Source organism: Bacillus rossius, chromosome 3 (genome assembly GCF_032445375.1).
Source record: "Bacillus rossius redtenbacheri isolate Brsri chromosome 3, Brsri_v3, whole genome shotgun sequence".
Lineage (NCBI taxonomy): Eukaryota > Metazoa > Arthropoda > Insecta > Phasmatodea > Bacillidae > Bacillus > Bacillus rossius.
Genome location: NC_086332.1, coordinates 10,227,868 through 10,243,852, shown reverse-complemented (window position 1 = coordinate 10,243,852; position 15,985 = coordinate 10,227,868). Strand labels below are relative to the sequence as shown.

The 15,985-nt window shown below is 35.2% G+C and overlaps 2 protein-coding genes across 8 annotated transcripts in view; one reads left to right on the top strand and one right to left on the bottom strand.

The window, feature by feature from the left end:
• Window positions 1-4,854, top strand: part of LOC134530204 (serine protease Hayan-like) — a 78,843-nt gene extending 73,989 nt beyond the window's left edge. The window contains exon 7 of the mRNA XM_063364869.1: window positions 4,168-4,854. Coding sequence (XP_063220939.1) covers window positions 4,168-4,341 — 174 coding nt within the window. The 3' untranslated portion in view covers window positions 4,342-4,854. The remainder of the gene's footprint in view (window positions 1-4,167) is intronic.
• Window positions 4,855-6,920: 2,066 nt separating this feature from the next.
• LOC134530203 (palmitoyltransferase ZDHHC16) overlaps window positions 6,921-15,985 on the bottom strand; it is a 32,582-nt gene continuing 23,517 nt past the window's right edge. For all 7 annotated transcript variants that reach the window (XM_063364862.1, XM_063364863.1, XM_063364866.1 and 4 more), the window contains one exon: window positions 6,921-15,340. In XM_063364862.1, the coding sequence (XP_063220932.1) occupies window positions 15,158-15,340 (183 nt within the window). In that variant the 3' untranslated portion in view covers window positions 6,921-15,157. The remainder of the gene's footprint in view (window positions 15,341-15,985) is intronic.

Genomic DNA, 15,985 nt, shown 5'->3' with positions numbered 1-15,985 from the left:
TCTGCTTGTATATTGGAGTGATATACATAGTTAAAATTGTATTTGAATAAGTTAATTATTAACAGACTTCAAAAAAGATTGTTCTCAATTCGTCTGTTTTTTTTTCTATGTTTGTTACCTCAGAACATTCGACTGGGTGAACAGATTTTGATGATTCTTTTTTTGTTTGAAAGCTGGTGCTTCCCGTGTGGTACCATTTCAATTTGGTCCAGCTCTGACAATGGCATCCATTATAAAACCTTATAAGTCTTAAATTTGTTTTAAGTATGTGCGCGACAAATGGACGAATAACTCAATATCACGCCAACCGATTTCAATGATTCTTTTTATTGGAAAGTATATACTTCAAGGGTAGTTTGATGAAAGTTTGGTTAGGTTCTGATTATGGAATCCATGACAAAGTAACGGAACTCTTCTCGGCCGAATCTTCTATAGGCTATCCGGATATTTTTGTCACCTAATATAACGTGGATCAAGCTGAGACGGTTTGCACGTTGCTCTTCTGTCTCTTTGGATAGACGATCGTGAATCACGCTGAGTCCGTGGGCACGTTGCTCCTCCGTCTCATTCGATAGACGATCGTGGATTAAGCCGAGACAGTGACTACGTTTTCCGATATTTTCCCTGTTCAAAACTTTTTCATGTAAAGCCGCATTTTCGAAAGTATATTTTTGCGCTCTTTGCAAGTCTCTTTTGAAATTGTCCTCGAGGTAGATTTCCTCTGTTGAGATAGGCGTTTATCTCTGACTTCATTTGTTTCATTTAAACGGCGCTGTCTCATATGAGCAGCACGTTTAGTAGGTCTACCCATATTCAGACAAATTAGTTAGTTTACTTCAGATTCACTCAAAATCAAAAAAATAAACACAAATTTAAAAAAAAAACAGACTTCAAATTACCTATTACAAAACAAATTAATATGCGCTAAAAATTAAAAAAAAATAATTGTGTATTCTTCTACAACTTAATAATCAACTTACTTTTTCTACTCATCAATATGTAGGTACGATCTATATGTTTACCATGCAAGAAGGTAGGTATAATGTAGTTACAATTATTGTTATTTTTGGAGTCCATTACCATTTTTTCATTTATTATGGGTTGAATTTCACAAAATATTGCAAGATATAATTAAATTTGGAGATATAATTATTAATCTTAAAAACATAACTTACTCCTTTTTCAAACCTTAAGGGTTGAATTTCACAAAATATAAAATTGTGGTTGTTAGTTTTCGTATGTTCATTATTGGTACCCAAAATCATTCATTACTATCAATTATATTCGGAGATATAATTATTAGTTTTTAAAACATACTTGTCCCCTTTTTCCACCTCATAGGGGTTGAATTTCAAAAAATATAACTTGGTTGTAAATTTTTGAATGTTTATTGTTGGTACCCATTATCTTCTCTTATGCTTGATTAGTTTTAGAGATATAATTAACTATCATAAAACCTTTTTTACCATTTTTTTTCACCCTCTTAGGGGTTGAATTCTGTATTTAGACATAGCCTAGTTTCTTTGTTAGCCAAAGAGCTTTCCATTAAATAAAACTTCATCAAAATCTTCAAGTAGTTTTCGATTGATGCTCGAAGATACAGACAGACAAAAATTTTAAAAACTATATTCAATAATGTAAATTGACATTTGCAATAGTTTTTTCATCATTTCATACAATGTACAGACTTTTTGCCTCTAACAGTTTTATTATTAGTACATATTGATTTGTATACATATACATTGCATTTAAGATAAGAAATGTTTTTATTGAAGTATTATGTAAATTCTTGTAAACAGTGTGACGAAACCAACACAGGAAGTAGTCTCCACTGTTTATAACATAATTATTTTTATTTTATTTCCGGTCTTATTTCGTCTATCCTATCATACCATCTGCCATCTGATACACAGATGGATCTAGGTTTTTTGCTACTTTACGCTCACTAATATGCTGTGAGATAGCAAATCTTGAGTTTTTTTTTGTCTTTGTTTGGTGAATTTTCTTAGAATAAGATATAAGGTTTTTACTTCAGTAAAATAAAACTTGGAAGATATAAGACATATCTGACAGTAATGGAAGTATGGTGTTTAGCTAGTTCTGTTAGTAAGTAATCACTGTTCAAAAGTTGGAATTACACATACAAGTGGTTGATGTATCTACAAATTCACATTGACTGTCTAACTTCATTAAGCTTGATAACTTCATAAAATTCATGCCTGTTTGGTTAAAAGGACATTGATTTAAAGAACTAGCTTCATCAATACGTATTATTTATGTACGTATTGTCCACAAGACAATTGACTAATATTCTAACGATTCTTGAATTCTTTGTGCTACAATGACCATTAAGTTTTGCAGCATATACTTATTATTAAAATCACTTTCCTATTCATTCCTGTGGTCTAGGGAATTAATTTTTGTGTTAGGACATCTTGAATAACTTCGTGATCTACCTTCAGACATGTGTTGTGATGAAATAGAGTAACATTGATAACTTGTCTATAACTGCAGTTTCTGGGTTCTTTGAATACTGTTTATTTTGCAATATTTTGCAACAGAACTTTTGTATATCTTAAAATTTCCCCAACATAACTTCCTCACTACTACCAAGCTGAACCAATAAAATTCTTATTGGTAGACATAGTGTGGTTATAATATAATGAATTTCACTTATCAAGGGTTGTGACTTCTTGTTAAGTATATATGTGCATACTGAATTATATGTATATATGTATTGAAATCCTGTGTTTATTACAACCAGTTCTTATAAAGTTTGCAACCGCTATTTTAACTAATAATAGTGTTTATCGCTCTATTATCCTGTATAGTAATTTCATCAACGAATTTGTGTATTGGTTATTATTGAACATATTTTTTATTATTATTTACCACAGTGACGTGTAAATTAAGACACTAATTAGCTAGAGTAATTCATTGATTATTTGTTCTCACATTGTTAAAGTTCTTGGAGGGTATATCACTGGTGCCATATCTTCTTATATTCACTAAGTAACAAGAGAAATAATTAATACATCATTTATATTATTTCTGATATTAATTCCAACTCTGTCACCATGCAACAGTAATCAAATAACATTGTATTAATTATTTAAAGGGGTTTGTGCTCGCATACCCAAATATGAAGGGGAAAAAAACCAGTGCAAAAGTGGCTTGGGGGTGGGAGTAAATATTGTGCAAAAACATTTCGCAGTAATGCCACTTGATCTTACACATGTAAAAATCTCACCTATAAAATTATAAGTTTAGTCTGCTTTAAAATATTAATCGGAGTTGTCTCCCCACAAATTTTTATTCAAAAAACATGGGCCTATAAAATAAATTTTTTTTTACAGAAGTCTTTGATTGCAACTACAAAACTGTTTTGTCATTTTATCCTATGTAGTTAGGAAGATGCAGTGTATCACTTAATTGTTGATTGGTACTTTTTATTAAATGTCTTTCAGTGCTAAAAAACACTATTAAGTAATATTTTAAACACACAAACAGAACAAAATAATACATTTAAAGAGAGTCCACTATCATAGTGGGCATTTGCTGTCCAGTTTTAACTTGGCACCTAATTTGCCTTTGAAGCAATGACTTTATACAGTTAATTTTTTTTGTAGTATACAAAAATATTTCTAATACTAATATTTTGATTCATCCTTTCCATTCCCAAAAAAAAAAAATTCATAGATATAGTTGTATTACCAAATGTGATTATCCACTTTTTAAGATTGACAAAAACCGAGTTCATCCTCCGTCTGCTATAGCAATTTCGTTTTAATTTGTTGGGATGAAAAAATTTTCAGTGATGTGGTATCATTGAATAACTTAGAAAGTTAAAGTAATGCTGTAAACACTCTCTAAATTATTTTATTGTAGTCATGGGCAGTTATAGGGGAAGCATACACGCAATTGTAAACTTCCCTAAAAGCCTTACACGACTCTGTCTCTCGTTCCTGAAGTACGTAAGAAAAGTGTGAGATTTTATAACCAATACACATACACACCACTTGTAACCTGCAGCACCAGGTTTTACAGGCCAGCTCACAACGCTCGAGGTTTGGCATTTGCATTTGGCCTGTTCGCCAGCTCGAATGAGTTCGTGAATGAACACTACATATCTACAGTTTAATAAAAGTGTCTTGATTTTATTTTCAGGGCGACTCGGGGGGACCAATCCAGATCAGCAGTCGCACCAACCAGTGCATACACTACATCATCGGCATTACTTCCTTCGGAAAGTTCTGCGCTGGGAAGAATGCCCCAGGGGTGTATACGAGGGTCTCCTACTTCGTACCTTGGATCGAGAGCATAGTCTGGCCTTCCAACTGACAGCAACGAGCTTGCAACTAACGAGTGCCACAAACTGAAACGACCATATTTACCAGAACTTGATTCTCTTTCGGGTTGGTACATTTCTACTCAAGAATAAGTGTACAGTGTTTTTTTTTTTTTTTAATAATTGAAATGCAAGTGAACAATGAAAGTGTCCAATAAAAATAAGACTTATTTATTGCACTTAACAGTGCTTGCCATTTTTAAATTCTGTAATGTAATTATAAAACTTAATAGAATGTTATGCTTTTTGAAGTAAAATATATATACATATCTCCCCCTCTCAGCATTATCTTACTTAAACAATTCCAGGATTCAGAATTATTGTAATATGTAATCATGTGTAATAACAAGCACATTGATTTTGTCTTGTCAGTCAGCCCTCTTACACTATACACATATGACCAGCAACTTTTCTTTTATATTAAATGTTTGCTGGCAATGCACACAACTGCTAATTATTGTGAAACATATTCTTTAAATAAAGACTAAATTTAAAAATTTTCCAGTTTATAATTAGTATATGTATATATAAAAAAAAGTACTATTTTCTAGGCTTAGTGTTAGTAAAATGCTGTGAACTGAAAAATTATGTTAAGTATGTAGATGGGCCTGTCTAAGTCAGAAATGACAATACATTCAACCTTCTGACATACTCTCAGAAGTTCACTAATACATCACTGACATTGCTCAGAATTATAGTTTTATCACATAGGCATGACATTCTGTTCATAACCTTTGTTTAATGTATGTATCTCAAAATGTGAGAGTAAGAGCCACAGAAGTAAAACATTGTGCAAGTCAGCTTTCATAGAAACTGGGATTAAAGCTCCAAAGTTTTGGACAGCACCAGTCCGAACTTGGTACAGTCAATATAGTTTTAAGGTGGCAGTCACCAGAAAGACTAAAAGTCTCATTTTCCAGGTTAAATTACATAATATTGTACTACTGTAAATGTTGCATCACACAAAATAACCCACTGGTACATGACCCTACAAAGAAACAAAGTAGAAGATTACATATCTTCAAGCAACATTCTTAACTCAAAGTAGGAACCGTAGGAGTGGCATTGTGTTAAACGTAGTTGCTGTATTTATCCGAAAATAATGTGACACTGAATATAATGCAACCACAAACCTTTTTATTACATGATTATGAAAAAGATTATGGATTGGAAATAGAAATTCTAGTACGTAGCACTTAAAAAATTATTAAATTTATTCCATATTTACTAGACCCCTTTTCTGGTGTCACTTTCGTCAGTAGTGAAGTACATGGTCTCTTGGAACACCAAACAAACCACAGTTAGAAAAAATGTTTTATGGCTGTAGTTCCAAAGCAGCTGTTCAGAACGCAAAGAACGTGGTGCTATGTAGTTGTCCCCAGTTGCCACAGTGAAGAGAAGCCGAAAGAACCCAGTGACAAACTCTATTCTCACCGTCCCTGCACCCTGCATCTCTCCTCTCTCACCTGTGCAGAGGTCCAGGAAGCTCGGGACTAAAGTGGCATAAGTGATGCAGTTTACTGGCCACAGCATGTAGGTTTTCAACTAAGCTGTTCCCAATGGTAAGGTACAAGTTTTCAATTATAACGCGACCCCCCACGTTTAGTTTCCGCAGTTTTGGTAAAAATCAACCATTATATTCGGGTACCGTTAAACCTCATTCATCCAAACTAACTAGGACCAAAGGCAAACCGAACAATTAAATCCTGATAATCCAGGTAATATGGTTAATTAGATTTATATAATAAGATTTGCTGTTTACTATGATTAAAAACTATGTTTTGTAACAAAATTTCATAGTATACATGTCCTATTTTGTTGACAAGTCATTGAAAATTTAAAAATAACATTTCACATAATTTCTTACAATCTGCTACAAACACGTATAGTGTTTAAATGAAGCACGGCCAGGTACTGTGTGCTAACCATCTTTTTTTGTATAGATGTAGAATACAATTGTAATTTTTTGTGTGAACATTAAATAAAATGTTTACAAATCTGATCCGGATCAACGAGGGCTGGATAAACTAGATTTTTACTGTAAATGCAGTATTTGTTTGAAACCTGAAAGCAAACTTTAATTAAACACCGTTAAAACATAAGGGCTGTTAGGTACTTACTTATGAACAAATAAATACCCAGGAATTACTATTCAGGGTTGAGTATCACCTGAGAACAGAACCTCCAGATCTCGATTGATACTCAACCCTGAAATTGACTGGTGCAAGGCAGAGTGAAATGTTGATGCATCATTACCACTACAAGGCAGTTTGAAAGCCAAGACAGCTTATCTAATGATCCTGTCTGAAAGACATAAACCAAAAATAAATATGTATGCACCGAAAGAGTGAATCAATAGTGGATAAAAGTGTATTTTAAGCCACTCTACAAAATATATATATATATATATATATATATATAATTTTTTTTTTAAATAAACTATGCACCAAGTGTGAAAGTTAAAAACCAACTTTTACATTATGCTTTCATTCTGAAGTTTAATATAGGCAATATTGTAGCACAAAGCGAGTGTTTGGTGAGCTACCTGGGTAGTTGCATAAGAAAGAAAAACTGTGCTTTCACTTGACATTTAATGCTGAAAAGAGACATAGTTGATAAAAAACACAATTAATTTTACTAAGAAGATTACGTTAACTTTTCTCAAATACCTACTATTATTTAAAGTGTGCAAAAAAAAAAAAAAAACACCAGGCCAAATTTGACTCCAGACTAAAGAAGTTTTTGGACAGGATGACAGAACACCAAGGTGTGAGGAAATGAATATATAATTTTTATAGCAAAACCTTTTAAATAAAATACTGCAATAAAAAAAACATTTATCAACATTTTACATGAAAAATTGTATACAAAAGTTCAAAGAAGCAGTTATTCATTACAAACTTGCAAAAAAAATTTAGTCAGTGCAAAGAACTGACATTACTTCAGTATTCATATCAAAACTGAAAAAAACTCAAAAAAATGTAATATATAAAAACATCACAGTTTATATTTAAAAGCTGCTGCACATTTCAACAAATTATAGCTATTTCATTCATACACTACCACTGTAAAATATGTACAGAATCAATAAAAAGTCTTTCCCAGATGAGCAATAATGTTGTAAAACATAATTTAGGAAGAAAGATGAAGCTGACAAAACCTTCAAATTTTTTTCTGCACATTTGCACACATGTACACAACAATACAAGAGAGACTGTAATTGCCAATATTAAAAATATATATATCTGCAGGAGAAAGTCCGGTCAGTGTATTTGGTGGATCCACGAGGCAAAAAAATCCTAGATTACAGTTCACAGACACTTCAGCTGTGAAGAGCATCAGAGGTTGGTATGTGAAAATTAAAATACACTAGCAACATTGATGCTCAACTAAGATCGGGTAGGCCTACTGTGCAAGAAGCTTCCCTATGCACCTGAAGCATGTTTCTTATTTTGATGAGGCAACATTTCACACATTGGGTGTGGTAAATGCACACAACATCCAGCTGTGCAAGTCTTGAAAACCTACATGATGTTGCAGAGACAGAGAGACACCCCAAAGTTACTCGGTGAGGTGAGCCCCCCACCGCAGGCCGGAATACAGACGGACACCCAGGTCAGTCACCACCGGAGACCAGAGAATTGGAACACCATGGGACACAACAGGAGGCAGGGGTCGGGGGAAGCGGCGGGTGAAAAGCGCCACCTGCGATTTACCGGCATTTGCCAGGATACCCCAAGAATGATAGTATGTGGTGATGGACGCCACCGCCGCCACGAGGTAGACAAGGACGTCCGTGACATGACGGGAAGATGTGATGATGGCGGTGTCATCGGCATACAGGGTGAGGGAACAATGGGGAGGAGTAGGGATGTCGGAGGTGAAGAGGGAAAACAAAAGGGGCGACAGAATAGCACCCTGGGGGACGCCGGCAGGAATGTCGCGGGACTGCGAGATGACATGAGAGACACGGACACAAAATGAACGATGTGAAAGAAAATTGTAAATAAAGTGAATGAGGGCAGGAGGGAAGCCCTGATATGCCAACTTGATGAGGAGCGCGTGATGGTTGACAGTATCAAAGGCCTTCGAAAGATTGAGGAGGATGATCCCAGAGTGCTGAAAAGAGGTGAAACCGGCAGTGATCTGGGCGGGATGGTGGACGGAGTGACACAAAGGTTCCGCGCGTACCGAAATATGGACCCCGACTTGAAGGAGAGGGAAGACACCTTGTGGAGCCACTCCCCAGTGAGCGCCCGGCACCGCGCCCGAAGGTGCACATAGTCAAGCCAATGAGCAACGGCGCGAGACGACTGCCACCACCGCCGCCGCGCGACAAAGTGTCGAAGATAGGGAGGAAAGGCAGTGCCACGAGCGACAGTGGAGCGGAGAGGAATGGCTGCGCCTGCAGCCGTGAGCACCGCATCACTGAAAACCTGCACGCGCTCGCCGAGCTGCAGCGGGGAAGCGATGTGGAAGTGAAGATTGAGGTGGCTGTCCAGATGAGACCGGTAGGCACCCCGATCGGCACGGCGGAAGATGAACCACGGGCGGGGTCCACGGAGCGGGAGAGAATCGGTACGAACGAAGCCGACAACAGGGGTGTGATCAGAAGTTAGCTCGGCCAACACATTCACATTTTTAAAAGGGGGTGAGGTATGTTATGGATTAAATGTACTCTGCCCCAATTTCTGATGATGTTTTGAAGGCAAAGATAACCGATGCAGTACTGATGGTAATGTGACATGCTGAAGAAAACATGGATGAAACTTGAGTATCGAGGCAACCAACAGACATCACGTCAAAGTAGTCAATATTCAAAACGAAGACTTCATGAGTAGAGAGAAAAAATGAACCCTAGCATAATGCTTGCATAATAAATTTTATAATCTGGGAAAGACTTAATTCTCACAATTTATTTTGCAGTGAACCCTGATTTTAAAGTATACATAATTTCACACTTAAGTATAAGGTACTTTCATTATCATTATCATATCTGATTTTTTCAAGTAAGTTGCAATTAATTTTACTGTATAATTTAGTCTCGCCATTTGAATTAGTCCTGTACATGAAACTACTTCTTGTAACAAATCGTTAACTAGCACCTCAGGATTTCACAATGTGATAGTATGTTACACAGTAAACAACTGGTAACCAATGTAAACATAATAAATAGGTATGTGGGCTGTAAAATGACACGAGACTGGCTGCAAAGTATCGTACATAAGCCAAATACCACACAATTACCTAAAATCATGGAGAATGATCACAGAATCAGTACTTTAAAAACACTTGAGTCATTAATGTTATACATATGTATAGTAGGAAAACTTGTTTTAAACACTTTCAAAGACCAGAAAAAAATGTTTCAAAATGTATAAAATGTCAAATCCGCAAATGTAAAAAATGAGTTCTGCTGTAATGATTACATACAGTAATGTAATATAGCAGAATGATTTGATGTTAAAATATTAGTATGAAAAGAAAATGTAAAAAATCATCCCTCATATTTTTCTAAACAATTTCCATCTTTGGTTTTGCCCATTGATTGGCCTTTTTTTAAAGCAAATAGTTTACATAGATAAAAAAGCAACAAATATTACAGCCAACATCAAAGAAATTACTTTGTGTGCATATTCCAGATAAAGCAGAGAATCATTTAATATTATAGTTAGCCAGTAACATATTTACTTAGTATTTACACAATTCGTGCAGCATGTACATGTAAAATATGTTGCTCAAAGAGTAAACAAAATTAAAATTAACACCAAATGCTATTTGAAAGTTTATGTTCCAAGTCTTAATCCAGCTTCTTGTTACTACACAATTTATTCCAGCCCAAAAAAAGAGTTTTGCATAAAACTTTCGCTAAATTGATTTTTTTGTATGCCAACAAATTGTGGTTTGGGGGAGAGCCAATCATTAGTCAAATATGTATTACACAACAAATATCCAAACATGTAATAAATATCAGGGACCATTTCAGACTCCACTTTTCATAGGAACGTGAGTATACACATGATGGGGCAAAAGGCGTGTGTCAGTTTTGAAGGGTTATTAAAAAAAAAAAGAGCAACTTATTGAAATGAGGTTTATTTTATTGGAATCAGTATACATCCCCATTTTTTTTTTATTCAAGTTCTGGATCACAACAAGAAGATAGTTGCCCTCTGCAGCGATGCACTGAAGGCAATTTCGGAACCATACAACCGTTTTCCAGCACATTTCAAGGGGTGCAGCGGTGATTTCCTCCTGAATTCGCATCGTCAGTTCTTCCGAGTTGTGAGGACAATGTTTGAAAACCTTTTCCTTGAGGTAACCCCAAAGGAAGAAGTCGCCAACATTCAAATCAGAGATATGAGGCACGCAGGGAATATATGTCTAAGTTTTGCCATTGGAACTCAAGCCGTGTGGACTGTACTGCCAACCTGTTGGAACCAGATGTCTTCCAGATCTGTTTCCTCACTCAATGTGCTGAACAGTGGTCGAAAAATTCCGAAATCACCTGCATCAATCTATTGCTGCTTATTGCCCACCATTTCCTTGTTGTGATCATCAGAACTTGAATTTAAAAAAAATGTGTATGAATACTGAATCCAATAAAATAAACCTCATTTCATTAAGTTGCTTAGTTTATTTTAATAGCCCTTTAAAACAATACAAACCTTTTACCCCACCCTATATAAAATATGTATTAGTTTATGAAAGAAAATATTCTATGCCATGCCGTGAAATATATTTGAAAACCACACCACTTGAATAATTAAAAACTAATATCAGTAATTTCTTGTAGAACAAAAGCAATTACATGTTCATTGCTACAATTGTTTACTAAAATTTTATTTCAAGTTACAATATTTAAAACTACTTTATACAACCGCTTTAGAATTAAGATATTGTTTGTATTGAATTTTAAATACTGTTAGAACAGAATTATAAGCTGGGGCTTCAGATAACATTTGTTTTTGTATTCTTTGTTATTTAAAAACAGATGCATTTGACCGAGGTTAGGAATTTGTAAATAAATTTACAACATATCTTTACAATAGTTGAGTACAAAGCTTATAACAACACAACAGTAACAGTAACATGTTCTTCTATAGGCAGTGGTGCTCCATAAAACATAACCAACCTTGAGCTTCTTAAGAAGGGGGATATCTGCATAATACACCCAGAAGTTATTATTAAGCCCTATCTACAGATACACTATTACTATTACCAACACCCAGAAGTTCTTATGAAAGCCCTATCTACAGTTTCACTCCTACCAACACTAAACGCTACCTCGAAACTTAAAACCCATAAGCGACAGATGGTAATCTTTAGCACACTTTCAAAATGTGCTTCCAAAAAAATAAAAACACCGATTAAAGATGACGTCAGTGCCTTGAAAACCCTGGCAGGAGTCAAAATTCGTGGTATCATAACACTGTTGCAGCATCCCAGATCGGAACCAAAGAGTAACTATGCCAGCATCCCTGGCAAAAGGAACGCAATTAGAACTACGTACTCTGACATTGCAAATCCCAAATTTTTATATACATTAATTTATGAATAGGGATGTGCTATTAAAGTTCTGAAATACAGTCAAATCTTTAGTATCCAAAAGATTATTCTAGGAAAATTATTTAAAGAAAAATCTTTGCAGAAGTAAAATTCAGAAAATCAAAAACTAGCACCGGTGTAGTTGATAATGATTACATTAATTATTTATCATCCCTACAGAAGCTATCAAAGAAAGGTTTGTATTTGCCACCGTACCAGATACAATGCCCTCGGAATTAGAATTTGGCACTTCAGGGAATTTTTTTTTTTTTTTTTTTTTTTTAAATTTATCTTAAATATGTGAATATGGTTATTTTTATTTAAAAAATAAATTAATGGGTTGAATGTTTCTTCCAAAACTTAAATTCTTGTCTCTTTTCTCTTACATAATTTAATTCATACATCTTGACATCTAGATTCGGTTTCGGGTACACTTTTAACTTTAACAATAAGATTTGAGAAAACACACTAACGTGACCATACACTTTCCATAAACCGGGTGTTCATGTGCACTTATGCTATTTTACACTGGCAGCTACTGTCTGACATTATTTGCAGGATTTGGAGGAATAAAAAATTTAGAGCTGGGAGAATTTCTTTGAACAGTTCTAAGTTGAACATACTATTTCATGCTGCATCCAAAAATACTTTTTTCTAATATTAATATTTTTGACATGATAACGTCTTATAAATCGATGAACGCCAACGGCACACACGAAAAATTGCCACGTTCTGCCTGAGCCGAGCGTGCAAGAACCGGCCAACCACAGTGCGAGAAAATCTTCTATAATATCAAACAGGTTAAGGCGGGCTTTTAAACTAATTGTTCGTGATTATATTTAAACAAATTATTTAAATTAAATTTGCAAAAACTGTAAATAATATTTGAAAACTAAAAAGTATGCAATTTTTCATCAATGTTTTCTTATGACGTTATCACATAAAATTATCGTCCGTAAACTGCGTAAACCGACTTTACAGACAACCTCCTTTTTTTTTTCATCGAAAAATATTCCTGTAAATACTTTTTAAAATCTGAAAACTGATCCCAACATGACACCCTTAATTATTTTTAAGTATATACACATGTATATCTCATCAATACTATTTTAAAACACACAATTTCATGAATATGAGCTACTGCCACTACATTTTCAGCTGCACCCAAAGATATGGCATACCATCATAGATCAAGCAGTTGCATATAAGTTAATTGTAACTCTGCATAAAATAGTATGTCACACATGAGCGATACATGAAGTGTTGGAAAATTATTCTCCATGGTTGTATGTTTATGCATAAAGCTATGGTAAATTTTGGGATTAGAAACAATGGGAGGAAGTGAAACAAAATGCAAAGATGTAAGACTGCTAATGAGTGAAATAAAACTTTTTTCAACCTGGTAAATTCAGAAATAAATCTTAATCTGTACTGACAGTATAAGAAACACTTAAAGCATGTAGTTTTTTTTTTTTTTTTTCATTTACATTTTGTTAACTTTTTGAGCAACATAAAAAGTAACTGTCTCCTTTTACTCACTTGTGCAATATTCACAGAGGCACCTGTTGATACATGACATTACCTCCTGCAACCATATAAATGCAACTGCATTTACTTCTATGCACAGTTAGCATAGATTTGAATATTGCTTTGCAACACATTTTATGGCCAAGTAATGAACATATATTAAATCACTGCATTAAACACATTTTAGGCAATCCCAGGCAAACAAACTAATAATGCATCTTCACTTGAACTACATGTAGTACACACAGATGATAAATCACAGCTTAAAATACTTCAAAAAAGTATCTACTTAACAGAAAAATCCAACATTTTGAGGCATACTCCAGTTTCGTATATTGTAATACTGTGGTGGAAAAAATTAAAAGAAAAAAAACACTGACTAGATTAGTAAAGCACAAACAAATTATACATGATTATAAATATTGATCCCTTTAATACACCAGCTTTCTGTAAATTGTGAATGTCCGGATGTCCGCAGCCTAATCTTCCAATTATTAACTCCGGGAAAATAATACTTGAAGTTGGCAGCTTTTCCAAATTTCATAGGAAAATGCTTTCGGCAGCACATTAGACACTATAATCCAGACAGTAGCTTTAGTTTCTAATGTGGGAACCACTATTGGGGTTTCTACCAAAGGAGACACGTAGAGTTAGTAAGAGCAGGCACAAGCCCTTCAGCCCTGCACTGCCACACACCACATCATTCAAGCTCAGCTGTGTGCAACCACAGCTTCCTGCGTGGCATGCCGACTACTTGAGAAGATTTGAATTATAACACAAACATTTAGGGTGTGTCCTGCAGAATGAATGAACAATTGGGTTCTACTTCAAACTTTTAAGTTATAAATATTTTGTGTATCTAATGTGCTGTGACTAGAACTTACCTGTAAGTTATATGTTTGTTTAAAAAAAATTAAAGAGAAATCGTACCCAGAAATATCTGCATTTATCTTGAAGCCATTGGCATTAGGTCGTAATTATTAAAAATTCAGTGCTCTTTTAAATCTAAATTATTGTGTATATTATGTATGTACTACTAGGTATATCTTACAAATATGCAAAGCCAAATAATACAAAATGCATGAGATTTAAAGCCATAGTTGGTTAACATTGTTGGGTCAATGACCAATAAGCACATGTATATGCTGGCATGTACATAATAAGTGTGAACTCTTGACTGACAAATTGTTCGGAATCAAAACTGAATGCATCGTCACACTACATACTAATCACAAGCTCCAACAGCAGTTGTGTGCTAAGGTGCAGAAATGTTGAATATTCCATGTCAAAAGTATGGGTTTAGAAAAATGAAGTGGAAAAATCATCTGTCATCTTAGCCACTTTAAAAAATATAGGTATGCTTTTTTTCCTATTTGCTTTTCATTAATAAACGCACATCTCTAAAATAATCACATTACTTACACTGATTAAAATTAGGTTTTCTGGGCAAAAGTAAAAAATTAAAAATAAGTTTTGTAGCTCAAAATGTCATCTCGGAGCTTTTGGATCCACCACTGATATTACTCGCACAAATGCTTGAAAAAAAAACTTCACTCCTCAGAGGACGCCAACAAGTTTCGTAACAATACTCCGAGCCACAGATTCAAGCTCTATAACAGAACAGTGGCCACTCATGCTGTGACTAGGTTCCAAATGCCAGTTCTCGGCCGTTGGGATCGGCAAACCCAAGCCACCGGCGCCACACGCGTGCAGTCTACACGCCACGGACGACAGGGCTCAGTCCTTGCTCTCGTCCGCGTCGCCCTCTGCGTCCGAGTGCACGGACGGCCAAGTGAGGCCCGAGCCCGGGGGCCCGTGGCTGGACGGCAGCAGGACGTGACGCCACGTCCTCCCCCCCACCAGGCCCAGGAACAGCCTCCAGTTCTTCCGCCTGCCGAGGTCGTACGGGTTCGCGTAAACCTGGGGGCAAGCAACCAGAAACATTCGGTGTACAGAAGCACCGAGGCACACCCCAGCACCATGGTGTAACACACTTGAGCAATTCAAAACTTATATGAATTCAATTTGCTATGGATTACTGTGAACAAATACAATGTGAAATCTGAAATGTCTTTAATCCGACAATCTACAGTCCAGCACAATCTGTGATCAAACAGCAACCGAGCCGTTCGCATTCTGATTTTTCCGGGTGGATTCCGGCAGTTCACCTTGGCCACCACGTTGCATTACTGCACTGCCGAGGTTTTTAGTTTACTCAAAAGTTTATCATTAATGTCAGTTCTTATTTCAGTACATACAGGGTTAAATTTCACATTTTAAGGGTAAATTTCCATAGTGATGTTTGAAGAAGACCTATGATCATCAGAATTTTTTCTTTCTATAAACAGCTTATTATAACTTGTTTCAAATACCATTGTAGTGATTATTAATTTTTATTCGGTATTCCATTATAACTATATTGATGTTCAATATTCCAGCATGGATGGAGTAAAGAACTTTCACTGTACACACAATTACATTTGCATGAAGAAAGATGTTTCAAACTTTATAAGAAAAGAAAAACCTAATTTACTTGCAAAAAATATAGACACAAGACACAACACT